Source organism: Ixodes scapularis, unplaced genomic scaffold (assembly GCF_016920785.2).
Source record: "Ixodes scapularis isolate PalLabHiFi unplaced genomic scaffold, ASM1692078v2 PGA_scaffold0__279_contigs__length_252992795, whole genome shotgun sequence".
Taxonomy (NCBI): Eukaryota; Metazoa; Arthropoda; class Arachnida; order Ixodida; family Ixodidae; genus Ixodes; species Ixodes scapularis.
This window is the reverse complement of record NW_024609835.1, coordinates 53,884,159-53,901,279: the sequence shown is the minus strand read 5'-3', so window position 1 is coordinate 53,901,279 and position 17,121 is coordinate 53,884,159. Positions and strand designations below refer to the sequence as shown.

The following is a 17,121-nucleotide window of genomic DNA, read 5'->3' as shown; positions in this document are numbered from 1 at the left end:
CCGTCGAACTGCCTAGTTTAAATAAACAAAATGGACTCAAATGTTTTTTAGGGAAGATCTGATTGCTCTAACTTAACGGGATGTCGAGTTCGCGACTCATGGGCCGCAGTACATATTAACATTGCAGTGCATGAGTAGTAAATATGATTAGTGCTAAAGATGTCTTCTCGTCATAAAGAGTCACCATTCAGCTCGAAGTGTTCTAGATAAATTATTTATAATAGTTATAAATACATTAAAGACGTATAAAAACATTAACGATGATATGAAGATTTTAGAGAGGAGATGGACTTTTCGTAATGAAACCTGGACGTTCTGGCATTTCGTTGTTTACCTTGTTGTTGGCCTCAAATGTGTAAAACCACTTCTCACACTTTGGCGCACATTTGACTATAACATGAAAAATATTTGTACATGATTGGCTAAACACTATGGTCTCTGTATTCATTTTCGCAATTGACTGGCGCGAACGAGCAACGTCAGCGGCTGTCCTATATTGAATTAATTTTTAGGGCCCCAATGTTTTATCGCTTTTCTTTCAGTTATCAAGAAGAAACCAGCCATGCAGACTAAGCTCCTGATATTGCTCATCTCCGGGTATGCCCTTCGAGAAGCACATGCAAGATGCTACATTTTTCAGCCCGGAGATCCGGTCCAGGATACGGACGAGAAGATATACCTCCGACAGCCACTCAACGTCACCGGTGCTCTTGACATTTATGTGCCAACTACTGCGCAATCTGTGTCGACCGCGAAGGATCAGCTTTCGCTCGTACTTCCTCCAGATGACAGCCAGGCAGTTTTGACAACCACGTCGCAACCTATTTCTACAGAAGAAAGTCCTATTGTCGAAACCAGCTATGGACCTGTGCAGGGTATGAGAGTTTACGCCGAAAATCGGAGCCTTCATGCTTTCCTCGGAATCCCGTTCGCAGAGCCTCCTGTCGGCGAACTTAGATTCCGGAAGCCAATTCCTGTTAAACCGTGGAGGAGTGTCTATCATGCAACAAAGAAACCGTTTCCTTGCCTGCAGACTGACTTCTACATTAACAACAATGTTACGGTCGCAACAGCCAATTCCACGGAGGACTGCCTCTACCTTAACGTGTGGACACCAGCAAGAGAATGCGTACTTGGAAAGTCGTCTTGCGTGCTTAAAACCACCATTGTTTATATCCACGGGGGCACATTCAGCTTTGGGAGTAGTGGCTGGGACTGGTACGACGGAAAAGAGTTCACATCCCGAGGAGATGTGGTCATGGTCAGCATGAACTACAGAGTTGGACCTCTAGGCTTTCTAAACAGCGGAACATCACATTCTTCCGGCAATGCTGGACTGCACGACCAGTTGCTAGCCATGAAGTGGGTAAAAGAAAACATCCGCAACTTTGGCGGCAATCCGGACGACATCACTCTGCTCGGTCAAAGTGCTGGAGCGATTTCGATTGGGCTGCACCTGATTTCTCCAATGAGCAAAGGCCTCTTCAAGCGGGTCATTATGGAAAGCGGCAGCCCGTACTTTCGCATTGCCGATAACACCAAAGAAGGGCCACATAAGGTAGAAAAGCTTGCCCGTGCTTTGTCGTGTGCTGCGAATGACATGACTATTGAATCCCACATGCCCGAAATGGTTAACTGTCTGCGGAAGGTTGATGGCAAGGAACTGCTCATTATGGCTAACACGCTGTTCGGCGTGCACGCGCTGACATTCTTTCCGATTTACGGCGACGACATTATACCTGACGACCCGTACAAGATGATGGAACAGAAAAAGTTTCACAAAGCGGACTTACTGATTGGCACAAACCAAGACGAAGGTAGCTACTTTGTGTTCTTTTTGTTCGGAAGAGTACTGACGTTGGACATGCCTCACAAGATCACAAAGTACGAAGTTGACCTGTACGTGACGTACTGTCTTCAGATGCTTCTACGGAGAAATGTATCCCCCATTCGGAACTACTATCTCGGGCATCTCAGCGAGAAGGAAAACCTAAAGGCGCTCCAGAAGGCCGCTGAGGCCGTCGGCGATTATGCGATCGTCTGTCCCACGAAATACTTTGCGGAGACGTTCTCCTCAATGAGCAACAAGGTGCACTATTATCAGTTCACACATCGACCAACGTTCAGCACGTGGCCTGGTTGGGTAGGACCGACCCATGGGGATGAAGTGGCGTTCGTGTTCGGCCAACCGTTCAGCAGTCCTACGATCGCCACTGATCAGGAAAGGGATCTTTCGAAACTGATGATGGAAACGTGGACAACTTTCGCAAAAACTGGGTAAGTGGAGAAGAGCTTCGTTGTCATAATTCACTGTGTTTTTTTCTTTAAGACAAAAATGGGAGATATATGTCTTCTCGTTTGAATTTGGAAGTTAAAGAGAAAAGGGTAAATAAAGTCTTTATCAGCTGGGTTGTCGAATGGCCAGGCTCCCTTGCATTGCCAAGCTTTAAGATGAAGTCGCGAGGAAGTAACCAAATACCCACCAAACAATGTAGCCAAGAATATGAATACATATAATGCTTTAAAAACAACAATAGCAATACAAAAATTATCATCATTTTCTTTTATACTTTTACCATTAAACGTTCGAAAGTTTTGAGAAGATATGAAAATCGAACGTATAACTCTAAAACTCTCACCCGTTTACCTTTCTGCAAGTTATCTTAATGTCATTACTGCGCTTAGGAGATGTTTAAACGCAAATAAAAGGTAAAAAAAACACTTCAGACAAGAAAATGTAACCTGTATTTAGGCACTAATCATGACACTTCACAGCCTCAGTGTTCCAAGTTCCAGTCTCCCTTTTGGGTCATGAAAACGTTTTGGACACCTACAGCGCAGGAGTCACAAGTCAACCTCAGTGATAGATTCTTTGTGTGCTCTGCGGAGAAGTAAACGTACGGGATCATTTAAGAGAAATACATTGCGTCCGTGTTTCAGGCATGCTCATAATATTCTGTTGTAACGTTGTACTAATAGTTAGTGTTTATAACTTCTTGCACTGCTTCCCCTTGAACGGCATAAATTTCGCCGGTATATTAAAAGCGATTAGTACTGAAAAAAGGCACCTTATTGAACATGTTTCTTTTTCTTTTCAGTCAACAGTACAACATTTAGAATTTAATATACTCTGTAGAACCTTGGTTTATACAGTAAAAATTTACTTTTCTTCTTAAAGGAGAGTTGGATATTTTTACAATTGAAAATCGGGGCGGGGTCAGTTTGCTTCCCTTATGCTGGCAGCTGAATACGCTATAAATAAAAGCCAGTCAGTTGCCTTCACAATATTGGCATAGTTAACGGGCACATACATTTATTTGTTGCAGGCAGTTGGGAAAAATGTATGTTCGGTTATTAGTGGAAGGAACCAGAAGTCTGGTTTGGGAACACATTTACGTATTTCCGCGAAAAATAGTTTCTTCACTATTTATTTTTGGCACTCATTTTTGTAAATCCTGGTTTAATATTTGCTGTCCATAGATTGAATGCAGTATTAAAATACAAACCTGTCTAACACCCTAAAAATGTCCGTGCTCCTGTTTCCTCGGAGAGCACTCAGAAAGCTCATCACTGCAATATCTAGAAGGGGTTCGGCGATTGACGAGATTGACCTAGAAATGCAGTCTGCGATGGGGTACATACCCTAACGTGAACATTGGGAACGTCGTGCTCAGTACAACATTGCAGATTTTATGTTCAGGTCTAAACATATTTTCTGCCTCGTAGATAGCAGTGATCGGCTGTAGGAGTACTTGGCGGAAAATTAGACGCACGGAAGTTTTTTTATATTATAGTGTAGAGCAAGAATATCAGAAAAGCTGTAGAAGAGAGCGCTTTGACAGAACTACATGGGACATATCAAGTCGATTTTAAATGCACGTAGTGGCAACAAACTCTAACCTGTATGAAACTAGCCTGAACAATTCAAACAAAAATACGAAGGTCAAATTTTGCGCCACTACGCGACGCGGAGGTGATACCGTTGGGATTACTTCCGCGTGAGTTGTGCACAAAACATTGCAGTGCCAAGAGCACAGCTTCTGATTTTAGGTTTACTGTTTCTTTGCATAATCTGTTGAACTTTCCCGCATTGACTTCACAACCAGTTGCCAGACTGTGTTTTTGAAAACAACGCCCAGTGCAATGCACGTCCGTTTGGCTAAAGACGGATATGTTGCGAGATTTAGATTGACAGTGATATGTTAATAACCAATAACAATTTGAACACAAAATGCGTTTATAGGCTGAAATTTGCGCAAAAAAAGTTACGCTCGATTGTAACAAAAATATTTACACGCAGGGAAGGCAACACAAAGAAAAATAAACTTACCTTGATCCCAATATTCCGCCTTATCTTGATCGTTATCATTAACCAGGGGATCACAGAATGTGCCGAAAGTGCACTATGCACACCTCATGATTTGTCATGCTTAGTTCCTGGGAGCTTTGAAGGGTTTCAAAAGCGTTTCACGCACGACATGCTCCCCGGGTTCATCAGAATTATCAAGACAAGTATAAATTCATTCAGGAGTAGATAAGGGAGGAAAAATGAGCTCGCCAAGGTAGTGTTACCTTGTAGTGGTGTTATGCACCAAAGTGAAGCTAGGAAGTGTCGCTGGCAGGGGCAGGCCGTGCAGGCTGTCTGATAAGGGGGGTGCGCCTTCCTAAGATGCGGCGCTCGCTTTGCCTTGTACGTTGCTTGCACGTGACGTCAGTCCACCCTTCTTTCTAGTGGCGAGAAGAGTCTCCTTAAGGGACCGGAAGCCACGCTTCCACGAATCCTTTTTCCTGTTATGTCTGGCCAAGTGATGTCAGTGCAACCAATCTGTGCAGTTTTTTTTTTTTTAAGCTTAAGAGGTTTGTTTAAAAAAAAAAAAGCTACGCTAATTCCATATGTGCAAGTTAGTTATACGGCGAGGTTACATAGTATAGGAAGCTAATGATAACGATCAGATGGCTTATTACCTACAGTTTGTTAATTAACGCTTTATTTATTGAAAAAAAAAACATATGGTTCTAATTAGGAACTTGCTGAACGTTATCAAAAGCCACTAAATCAGTCAATATTAGAAAGACTTAAAGCACGTGAAATGCACGGCGTAGCGCTAAAGTTACCGCTCGTGCAGCAGGAGCAATACTACCGGTGCGACAACGCTCTCGCGCGGTTTTTCCGTCTTTTATGATAACCCCAGTTTTGCGCCTATTGCACGTGTGGTAACTTTAGGACGCTATTGCGCCTCGCACACGCTCAAATTCTTTCTAAAAATTACAGATTTAGCTGTTTTGGAGGACGCTCATCATGTTTCTAATTGAAATCATATGTATTTTCACTAATTAAAAACTTAACAAATGCCAGTGAATTTTCCCCCTTATCCTGACGACCAGACCACTCCCCTACATTATGTCCTCCTGGCCATTAAAGTTAACTTCCTAAACCGCATTAGTGTAGCTTTCGCGGCTTTTTTTACACAAATCTGTTCAGCTAAAAAAAGAAACGTTATGTATACGTCGTGACGTCCGCTTGGGCGGCGCACCGACTGATGCAGGGGGCGTCTCAAACTGCGGGTGGTGACGTAAGCTATGTCACGCGATGCCTTGTCGCTCCTGCTACGCCATTTATTGATTGCTGTGCGAAGTCGTGATATCATATGCCCGTCATCCTATCTGATGATGAGTTATGATCCGCCATTTGATGTTATGAGATCACGTGGGAAGCTACTCTTCGTGAATCAGAAGCCAGCAGTGAGCACCGAGTGTTGCTTGCTATCGCAAGCTCCCGTGAGACAAGCGTAGTTCAGACGCTTGCGTTCCCCTTTACGTCCTTTCTAAGGCACCGAGGAAGGGTATCGGGTTGCGATTCGCACGGACCCCGGTAAAATTTCCGCTACACCGCTAAGGGAATTTCGCTAATTACGAGTAATATGCTCAATTATACTAAGTATTTAAAATTAATTAGTATATTTGATAATTAATGCGTACATATGACTTCAATATACTGTGTTTGCTCATGCATTGCCTGATATTGGCTACATGTTTTATGTTGGCCTGTGTCTCACTGTTCTTCGTGACACTGGAGCGTAGCGCTAATCACAAGAAATTCATAAGACCCTGTGCTAAAGTATTTTTAGGGCAGTGCAGTTTCATTAGAGCCTTTCTAGTTCCTGGTCAGTGTCCGAAATCCATGGATGTCTTAGAATCGCTCGTCAATCAAAATGTGCCCGAAAACGTAGATATTGCACTAAACGTTTTTTTTTTTTTGGTATGTGTGTGTGTGTGTGTGTGGGGGGGGGGTGGATGCATGTTTAGAGTTTGGTTTCATTTCAATGGAAGCAATCCTAATAGCTTGAGATGCAGTGGCAACGTCGCTGTTCTCTTGGCATTCAGACAAATGCAATTAGACCATAGGGAAAGATTGAGCATCCCACCACACCTAAGACGACGCCGCAAAAGGAGTGGCCCATACCTTACTTGGACAGATTCAATTCACGTGAGCTGAGCGTTTTCTCCTAAGTGAGATCGAATATCTTTTGGACCACGCCCAATGTTGCGGAAGCGGAACTGGTATAATTCCCTGTTATAATTGTCTGAATCTCTAGAGCACTTAGGGCATGCCCAAAATAGTTGCTCAGTTTCAATACCCCTTTATATTGCGTTTTCAGCAGTTACGTGAGATGTATACTAGTCTTGATTGAGCCGTGATACTGCTTATCTGTCTATTACGAAACTTATCCAGGCTATGGTCACGTTAGGACGGCCCTGTGGCATAAGATGCTGTACTTACTAATTTTGTTTTTCCAAAACTAACTTATAATTTGTTACAAACGAAGCTTCACAATACGTAATTTATTGAATTGACAAACGCTACTCATTGCCTTTGAATTATCACTACCGAGAAACACATTTAAAGTGAAAAGTGTGGCGACATTTTAAACAATGGGTAGGTGTTGAGTCATTGGGAAAACTTATGAACAAAATTAACATGCACTAGAAAAAAACCAGCTCTGCTCCGCTTTCTGGGCACTATGGCTATACCAAATTGCGAATAATTTTCCTTAAATTCAACCTTTTATAAATTGATGCGGGAGAGACTATATTTTTCTTTATGTTAAATGAAGGGAATTAGCGATATTTGGGATCTCATGCTTCAAACGAATTGGATGAGAAAGGCGACGCCCTTAATAATATTAACTGCTAGAATTCCTCAACATGCTCTTCACGCCCCACGATAAAAAAGAAAAAAAAAGAAACACGCCTTTTGAAGACCCAGGAAAACCACGGCAGCTCCTTGTACATTAAGTCAACGAAACTTGGGATAATGAGCGTGGCACGTGGAGCGTTAGATTTAGCCGCGTTTTCGACCACTTGATGTAGCGTTACCGCATCGTCGAATGTTATCTCGAGATGCCAGTGCCGTGCTTTTACAAGGCTAGCAAGTACAATATAACATGCGCAGACAGCATGTGAGAATGTAGCATGTTGCCACACCTTCCAACCAGAGCTTGTATAATGTAAACCAACTTAAAACACGACTGAGAGTTTTCTGTAATATCAAATAGGACACTGAAGATAGAAATTCATAAAGACTGGGGGAGGGGGAGGGGGGGGGGTTAAAAAAGTACGCAAATAAAGACCTACGTTCAAGCTACTCAACGTTTCTACAACTTGAGTTCCTGAGCCACTATTTGGAACAACTTAATTCTTAGGCTGTGAAGGGCACAACTTCCGTGTATCGTATGCAACCCCTACGACGGTGCGAAAAAAGTTTTTATATGCAGCTGCACAGTTTGACAAGTCTTTCACTCTCCGGAAACTGTTTTAAATATAGCAGTTGAAATGAGAAAAATTACTCTTACGGGACAACGCCATCTGATTCTGCGGACAACAGCGACACATGCAGTGATGTTTCAGAAAAGAGTTGGACAAAACTCACTTATTTACATTCTAAACATTCCTTTGTGCATGGAGGCACTTCTAAAATGTATGTAGCAAGTCGTGGAAATATGCCATCGCAGTTAATCTTAGAAAACAATTGTGTGGTACGCCTTTTTTAGTGTCCAGTTTATTGTGCCTAAGGCCCGAGTAACTCAATTTAATATGGACATTAATATGGACATTCTCAAGGAACTTCAATGGCCGCCGTGGGAGCCGGTAGGGGAGTGCTCGCGAGTCCGTCTCGTAGCAGGGCGGTATTTCTGGACACCTGCTCGCAGAATCAATGGCGTCTCATACGAGGCAGAGACTTCGGGGATTGTTTTTCCTTTTTGGTTTTGGTTCAATGGGACACTGTTCAGACTAGAGATCTTAGAACAGATTAACTTCGCCACTAAATTGTGCGGAGCAGAATTACACGTTCTCAAATACGATTAATTATTTCGACAACAAGTTACAAATCGCTAACTAACAAGTGTCAGCTCAGATGCATATTTGGGAAAGTCGATTGATTATTTTTTGTAACTTCAGGAGGCAGCTTTGCCGTCCCACTCAGGCCCCTATAGAGGCCATGGCCGCAAAAGTTATCGCAAAAGAAAATATTAGTTCTGTCATGCTTTCTCTTCAAAGGAACATCTTCATTCTAGCCACAGCCTGCATATTTAATTGATATATAAGAGTATAAGCTCAAAAATGATTAAAGTTGGTAGTGAATTACTTGGCTTGTGGATGGGTGTAATAACCGTCGGTGGTAGTTCTCAGCGCAAGATTGAGTTACAATAAAACTGTTATGATATTCATTCCTCTATTGTGAATTCGTAGAAACATACATTGAAATCTAACCACCGAATTAAGAAACCTCACTCAAACTACGCTCAAATTGAAGGGCCCCTCGCGCCTTCCTCGAGGAAGTGGAGGGGCCCTTCAGTTTGAGTGTAGTTTGAGTGAGGTTTCTGAATTCGGCGGTAAGACCTCAAATTCACAAAACTGGCTATGCTAGTCGAGCTGGCAATTCACGCACATCGCGGTGCCTTTTCTACACGACGCAAGATACACGCACAAAGTCGACCGTGCAAGCGTTGTTTAGTCACTGACAATTGAAGAAACGCACGGTGGGGCCGATTATAAACACGCAGAAGAGCGATAATATGACAATGCGTATACCTCGCCCCGCCCTGCATTTGTTAAGCTGTAAGTGCCTAGAATATCTTTTATGCCATTTGTTATGTGTTCCAGGAAAGTACCTGATGTTGCTGGGAAACCGTGGCCCGAGTACAGCGCCAAGAATCAGGTGTTCATGGAACTCAATCCGAAACGGTACACTTATGGACGTGGACCAAACGAAAAGAACTGCAACTTCTGGAAAACCTACCTGAAGCCGTGAACTCCGGTGCCTCCACAGAGGGGCAATTTCAAGTGCCACGCGTCACTATAGTTCAATCGACAGCTCGCAGTCAACACTCATGCTGCAACTTATAGTTTTGTTTTACAGCTGTTGTTTTTCACCCCGAAGCTTCGTTATAAGAAGCTCAAAACAAGGCTGCCGAAAAGTGGGTAAAGAGTATACTTTTGCTTCAGTGACGTTCATCCTACCCAGGTATAGTTTGCAGCTGGCGTCTTGGAGAAACAAGGCGGGGTTCAAACAGGAACTTAGAAAAGGAACACGCTGCCTTAGACTGTCGTACTCTAAGATTTGTTTGAAATAAACTTTAACAAACGACGGATGATAACCTTTAATAAAGTAGATCATTTTAATGTTGAGCCTTCGAGTAAAACGCACTGCCAGTGTTGCAAGATGCATATGGACATGGGTAGAGCCCTGCGCAGATAAGAGTTTGATCATTCGCATCCGATCATCATCCGCAGACTTCGTATCCGAACCGCGTCCGACTTTCAACCCGCGCATTCATTAAAAAAAAATAAAAGCAAGCATAGAAAAACGAACCTGGATGTTATTCTACAAACCGTCTGCCCACCTCCCTAGAAATAACCCTCTGTGCAAAAATACGGTACAATTAATTTTACCGTGTTCTGTTTCATCGTATTTATAATATAAGTGATCATTCTTCCAGAGACACTTCGCATTGCTCGAAAAATGATTGCAGTTATACGATCGTTTTAGGAGTCTGTGGCTCTGATACTCTGTCCAATATATAGATGCGCTCAAAGGGCAATTTATATGTATATTATTTTCTGCTTTGGGAGTCCCAGTTCACACAGACGCATATTTTGTGAGCATAAGAATAGACAAATGACCGACTAATAACATTGTGTCATATTATTTAGGCTAAACAATAAAAAAGTGGGAAAGGAGAGGTGCTTACTCGCCACAGCACAATACTCGTGTATATCTGGTAAGGCGCAAGTACACCACTGGAAAAATATCACAATATTTAAAAAAAAACGGCAACACCTCTTGTTTTGGCACAAACTCTCAACTGCATGCTCGGAACCATACACTTAAAGGCAACTCAGTGCCAACTGTCATGAAAAATAAAACGGACACAGACAAAACGTTTCACTTGTCGAGGTTGTGTGGAGGAAACAGAATACCGTTAACTCGGACGGATTCAGACTGGTTCGCCTCTGTTAAATAATACCCGCTAATAAGAAGTCTTTCTCCGTTGGTGCGCTTGATGCTGGGATGGTATGCACGAACTGCGCTACAAGAATGAGGTCCGGAAACCGGTGCTGGCGCAAGTTCCACCACTACAAAGGATTGAATTCCGTCTCCTCTATATATACTTGTAGGCGAAGAACTCACTTGCAGGCTCCTTTTAGTTCCTTATGGCTTGCGCGTTTTGGGCTTTCTTTGCCCAAATAACGTTTTCCGCTCTTTTCCTGCCAAACAAGAACACCCTTCCCGGGACGACTGATAATTCTGCGTTCTTTTCTGTATCTAGGAACAGTATTTTTGGCGAGATAAAACGTTCTAATGCAACCTTTGATGAGATTAGAATATTTAATGACGTAAAGAACAATCTTTCCCAAATGGGCACCTCTTATCTAAGAGAGTAGTTTGCCCCCACAATAACATTCGATGAGGCACTTGATATTATCACTCATTCATTCACTCTCCACTGCTGTACGGTCGCACACGGACACGATAAAAACAAGGTGGGAGGGGGGCGTAGAACACATGGTGATAATTTATACGCAATCTAGAGTAAGCTTCGATAAAGCACGAATAGTACGAACGAATAATTTAGCGGCAGACAAATTTTGAAGGCAACGTGGCGGGGTTTCCTTAAATAAGATCACAACTTGAACTGTTAGCTTATGTCCGGTTTCAATAACGGCCCGCCTACTTGGATGCCCATTTTTTTTTGTTTGTTTGCGTGATCACATTTTAGTTCAAATGAGTGATATCTGAGTTACATTATTTGTACTAATAACTAAGCCACGAAACTATTTTTGGGCTGCTGCACAATATGATCGGATATTTTTAGGTCGCGCACGTTAGTATCTGAGTCTCTAGGATCAATCCAAACGTTGCTCTGCAGAATGAAGAGGAAGTTTATATTAGAGCGTCAGCTGTAGCCTGTACTGGGAGTTCTTGTACTGGGCAAGTGTCGTGTTGTTAAAAATAAACCGAACATGCGCGCGTTTATCGCACTTGGTTTTGTCGCCGGGATGTCGCTTGTACGTTTTGGGTTTTCTTTGCCCGAAGAACGTTTTCCGCTCTTTTCCTGCCGAACAAGAACACGCTTTACCAAGACAATTGATGCTTCTGCATTTTGTTTTCTAGGGACAGCTTTTTATTTTCGATATATAACGCTCTAAAGCCATCTTTGGTGAGAATCGGGTCTTTCTTTGCGCAAGGAACAATATTCTGCCTTATTGACACCGTTTTTCTAGGAGAGTAATTTGCTCCCGCAAAACATTCGATGGTGAACTTTGCGGTCATTCATTTATATCACTAATTTATTAACTTTATGCACCTTTGCGCAAAAGCGCATGAGGGCGCGTTCATTGCAGTGTTTGTGTGTTATGCACGCACACTTTCAGGCTGGCCGCAGTTGCGAGCGAGCGCTGGCCGGACTGTGATTTAGCACGTGTGGACTGTGACTGTGGGAACGTCCATACACTTTGCGGTCGCATACGTTTGCGGGTCGCTTCATCAAAAATTTAGATCTGGACCAGCGGATATCCGGATATGATCCGCATCCGCAGCGCCTGGCATCTGCGGCCGATTCCCCATCCGCCAAATCTGATTAATCTTTATCCACATCCGCCAGTTGATTGCGGATATCCATAGACGATTCGCGCGTGATCTGCTGATAAGTATGTCTCTAGGGATCAACCATATTCTGCGAACTAGCTATTCCAATGAATGTAATTTACTGGAACTTTCTTAAACCGTGCAGGTTTAAAAAAGCAGGCCAAAACAGCGTTTTGGCCTGCTGACACACATCCAACGAAAACCGGCCAAAAGCGGTCGCTGAATATTTTGTCTAGCATAAGTGGTTCTTCTCTATTTTCTACAATAGTTAAAAAGAGTTCGGATATATAAAATGGCAAAGATAGAAAAGAAGCAAAATACCTAGAAATAGATAAACAAATTTAAAAATCGTGGTATCCACATTAAGTGGTGACTTCGTTATTCGGGGTACAATCAGCATTGTTTAATGCCCTAAGTAGAAAACGATTCCTCAGGCAAGTACGATCGTCGTGCCAAATCACGATAGTTGCAACAGACAAACTTACAATCATTCAGAAACAAAAAGCACGCGTAAGCTAAATATTACACTCTTCCATCCTTCATTCGTCTGGTTTCATCTCTTATTAATCATGCATATCGGCACCGATTCGAAGACACCAATTGAGACGAAGTGATAAATCCAGCGATGTCATGAGGTTAGTGAATTTGAACTGCTTGGAACATGGAGTGATGCGGGGCACGTCAAGAAACGTAGAGTCCCAAGGATATGAACGGGGGGCGCCTCGGACGGCTACTATATTCAAAGCGAATTGCGGTTATAAAAAGACAGTTTGGTTTAGTGCATGCCACCGAATTATTGCACGTGAACCCTGCGCCAGAGGTAAGCAGGAAACTTTGACGTTCGACTTTGAGATCGTGCTCAGTGACTGCGGTCATGGTCCTTTTAGAGTTGCGAGAATTCGCCTTGTCAAACCGAACTTAATTGCTCGATAGATTTTAAATAAATCTGATCCTTTAAAACAATCGTTTCAAATTTGACAAATCTCCTGACTTAACGGCGTTCAACGCCAAAAGGTCACTTAACCAGGTGTCCCACCTACTGCTGGTTCAAAAAGGGCCGCGTTCATCAGGACCTTGACCAGTTATCAGCAAATCAAAGTTTGAGATGTATTTTTTGTTCCTTTCAAACAGCCAAACTTAGGCCTTACCACGGAGGGTAAAGAAACTATACAAATATCTGATGCATAAACATGCAAATTCTGGATATAAAAAGCGCCCTGAACGTCACCATTAGTGCAAAAATAACTTTGCCGCATTGCTGCGTTTTGCTTAAACAAATAATTGAAGAAAAAAATTGTATCACCAAAGTTCTTGTCCGGGATGAGCACATTTCGTCCCAATAACAATACTGATATTAGTTCTGTCGCGCATTTAGCGTTCGATGCGCGACTCTAGATTTGTAATTTGCTGTGGTCCAGTCGAGCTGTTGTATAACTAGTAGTGATTATACAGTCGCGCTTAGTATATCACAGACTACTTCGGTTGACTGCTTTCTTTTTGATGAACAGTTGAAAAGGATGCTGTTCTGAATTTAATGATAAAGATTATATATGTAATTTATGAAATCGAGATTGTAATTTGGGATACCATGTTTGCCAGTTTTCTGGGCCGTTGAGGATTGCAACACTTCTAAGTGAGCAGGACATGAACGTTTCTTCAATGCTTCCTTCTGTGGGACCTGACTTGATTCAAGTTAAAAGGGAAAGTAAGGACCCTCAAGCTCTTTAGTCCCTTCAATAACATTGTTCTTGTATGTTACCAATCACAGATGAAACTCTCACTTGTGGATTTAGGAGTCCGTTACTAGATATTATTATTGCAGGAACATAGGAACGATATCGTAGAATTTTGCCTCATGATTAGCTGCGAAATCTTAACCGAGCGTACGCCTAGCCTAAACAGGCGTACGCTAGGAATGGCACTCAACTCAGGTCTATAACAGAGACCTGAGTTGAGTGCCATTCGGTGTTTCAAATGACAATTGCCATGTATCTAATTTACAATGAAGCATGCCCTGTGCTTAGAGCCACCTGCAAACATCAATTGCAATTGTAATGAAAACCTTTAACTGAGTGAAGCTAAACTAAGACGATGCCCTTGATGGGACCAACTTCAACATACACAGTTCTAAGTGAAATGACACAAAACAGAAATTATAGGCTTTGAACGAAATAGCGACCCTGTAAAATATTTTGGAGACAACACGTCATAAATGCGCGCACATACACAATATATCTTACGCACCGTTAAAATAGAAATCTAGTGAGTAGAGTCCAAGCACCTGCAAATACATTTCCAAAATTCAAGCCTGTAATTTTTTTTTATTTTTTCAAGAGGAATGGCCTGAAAAGTTCGCATCGTCTCTGTGTCCGGCCCTTCGTAAAATTGCCAGGTTGCATATTGATGAACTCCGGGTTCTTGTAGGTATACTTTGGCCAGGGGTCGTCGCTCAGAGGGACTTCCATTTTTCTGTAATATATTATCAACAAAAAACAAAGGAAGACTGTTTAGAATATTATTCATCCTAGCTCTCATCCATAGAACAAGAAATAGGTAAAACGAAACAAGTTTCTTTTAGTGGCAACAAGACAGGCGGTATCAACCACCCATCCCTCCTTTGCGCCCATTTAGTCATTTTATTTATTGAGTAATTTCTTCATTTTAGTTATTTATACGGAAGAAACAAACAAAAACCGTCCCTCCCCTTCTTAGCCTCCCCCCTCTTTTTTTCCCTCACCGACGTGTGACGCCACTGCGTTTGTAATCGCTTATAACCATGTGTAAAACAGAATGCTACTGCACCAACCATGGCAATTTCTCACGAGGAGCTCAGAACGAGATCCATCAGAGTCGCTGAGTTTAGAGTTCTCATTTTATTTTTTAGAGTTGACGAACACATAAATGGAGAACCTCGCTTGGGGGAAAGCGCAACAGGCAATAACTCCAGACCTAATTTTGTTACAAGATGCGCATGTTTTCTTTGGGAAAGTAAAAAGCCAATAGGTCCAAATTATATATATGGTTTGTGAGCTAAACACTCACTTTAGAGGTAAACAAAATAATTCACACAGGAAAAAACGCGGAATATACAATATTAGGTTGATATAAAACACACTCTTTAGACATCTAAAAGTCTGTGTGAAATAATCTCAATAATTTTGAAGTATATTCTGCGCCAGTAAGTAAATAACAAGCATGCGCTGCGTACCTACCCTGTTTTGATGAAGGACGACCAGACCCCTACAATCTGCTCCATGAAGGTTTGTTCGTCTTTCGTGTATCTTAACGCTGAGAGGATTTTGCTTCCAAAGGGTCCCAGAGGAGCCGTGTGTCGAGTTGTGTCCGCAATGAAAGGCAGTGATCCCAAAGCAAAGGGGATTTCGTCAGAGTGTGTCACCCCAAAAGACTCAGGCCACAAGCTGTACGACGGACGATGGTCAAAAACGTATCTGTACGTCGGAATTCCTTGTCGTGTCGTTACTTCTTCAAAAAGATCAACGGGGCAGTTTATTAACACGTCCCCCACAATTTCAGAAAATATCCGAACTATACTGGGAGGATCATGTTCAATCTCATCTGCTCCAAAGTACTCTCTTACTACGGTGTGTCCAGCCTTTAATGGCATTTTAAATATTAGTGAAAGTGCAAAGGCAACCCCAAGTCGATAATCGAATGTGAGTATAGTTTCTAACTGCGGCGCAGCGTAACGTATGTTGTCCACGAAGAGCGTACCTTCATTTGTCGTTGTCCCCGCGAAAATTTCTTTTACGTGAAATTGTTTCCAGGCAGATTCAGATAGAGGGTCTACGGGCAAAAATTCGTCTCCGAACACAGGAGAAAAGAGCTGATTGACAGGATCTTGCTCTTCTAGCTTTTGGAAAATTATTGAAGAGTTAAGTTTCTTCATGCACTCAATAATGTTTGTTACTTCTTTTGTCCAGTCATTTTCTGCGTTGAAGCAGTCCAGTTTTCCCGCAATGTCAAGAAACCTTCCTGCCCCTTTGTAAGTGAGGCCAAGTATTAAACTTAAAGGGGAGGCACTTTGCATAATTATGCGATGAAAGAGACCCTTACTGAAGGGCGAGGCAGCGTGGAGTCCAGCAGAGATGGCGCCTGCGCTGTGGCCGCCAAGGGTGACATCATTTGGATTTCCGCCGAAATTAGCAATGTTCTTCTGGACCCATTTTAGCGCAAGAAGCTGGTCCCAAAATCCGACGTTTCCGGGCAAGTCTGGCGTACCAACGGAAAGGAAGCCTAACAAGCTGAGTCGATGATTGAAGCTCACGAACACAACATCCGACAAAGCCACAAAATTTGCCGCGTCGTACACTAGGAGCGCAGAATCGCCCCACTGGAAGCCGCCTCCGTAGATGAAGACAACAACAGGAAGTTTCCTGTCACACTTGGCTTCCTTACGACAAATGTTCGCTGGCCTCCACACATTCAGGTAAAGACAGTCCTCGGTAGAGCCCGAGTTGTCGAGCGTGACACCTTTGAGAAAACGAAGGTCCAGTTGCTTACAGGCAGTGGGTTTGGTGGTAGCCTTGTAGGTCCCGTTCCACGGCTCGGCCGGTTGCGGCTTCATGAACCGAAGTTCTCCAACGGGTGGTTTTGCGTACGGAACCCCATAAAATGCGTCGACTTTCTTCCCGGAGATTAAAATACGTTGACCGGACACAACACCAGCGCTCGTTGAGACAACGGGTTCCTCAGACAAAACTAGGCTAAAAAACATCGGCGCAAGCACCGATGAGAGAAGAATGGCGGTTGGGACGGAATGCCTACAAGCCATGATATCCACACCCGAGCGAATAAAGTGCATGTTGCTCTTTCGAGACTGCGTGGTATGAACACTCTTCGAGCTCGGTTTTCATGGAGCAAGTCGGGCTCAGACGATGCAAAAGTAGCTTTTTATCGTTTAGAACGTGTATCCGGCAAATTCAAAGGAAAGAACGAAACCAATCTAACTA

General features: G+C 42.8%; 2 protein-coding genes across 2 annotated transcripts; one reads left to right on the top strand and one right to left on the bottom strand.

The window, feature by feature from the left end:
* The first annotated feature begins 562 nt into the window (after positions 1-562).
* Positions 563-9,313, top strand: LOC8033141 (acetylcholinesterase-1-like). The gene is made up of 2 exons (XM_002402698.4): positions 563-2,277; positions 9,166-9,313. The coding sequence occupies exons 1-2, from the start codon at positions 563-565 to the stop codon at positions 9,311-9,313; spliced, it is 1,863 nt and encodes a 620-aa protein (XP_002402742.4).
* Positions 9,314-15,359: 6,046 nt separating this feature from the next.
* On the bottom strand, positions 15,360-16,886 carry LOC8033142 (acetylcholinesterase-1). The gene has a single exon (XM_002402699.5). It carries the CDS (start codon positions 16,884-16,886, stop codon positions 15,360-15,362), a length of 1,527 nt encoding a protein of 508 aa, XP_002402743.4.
* Positions 16,887-17,121: the final 235 nt, after the last annotated feature.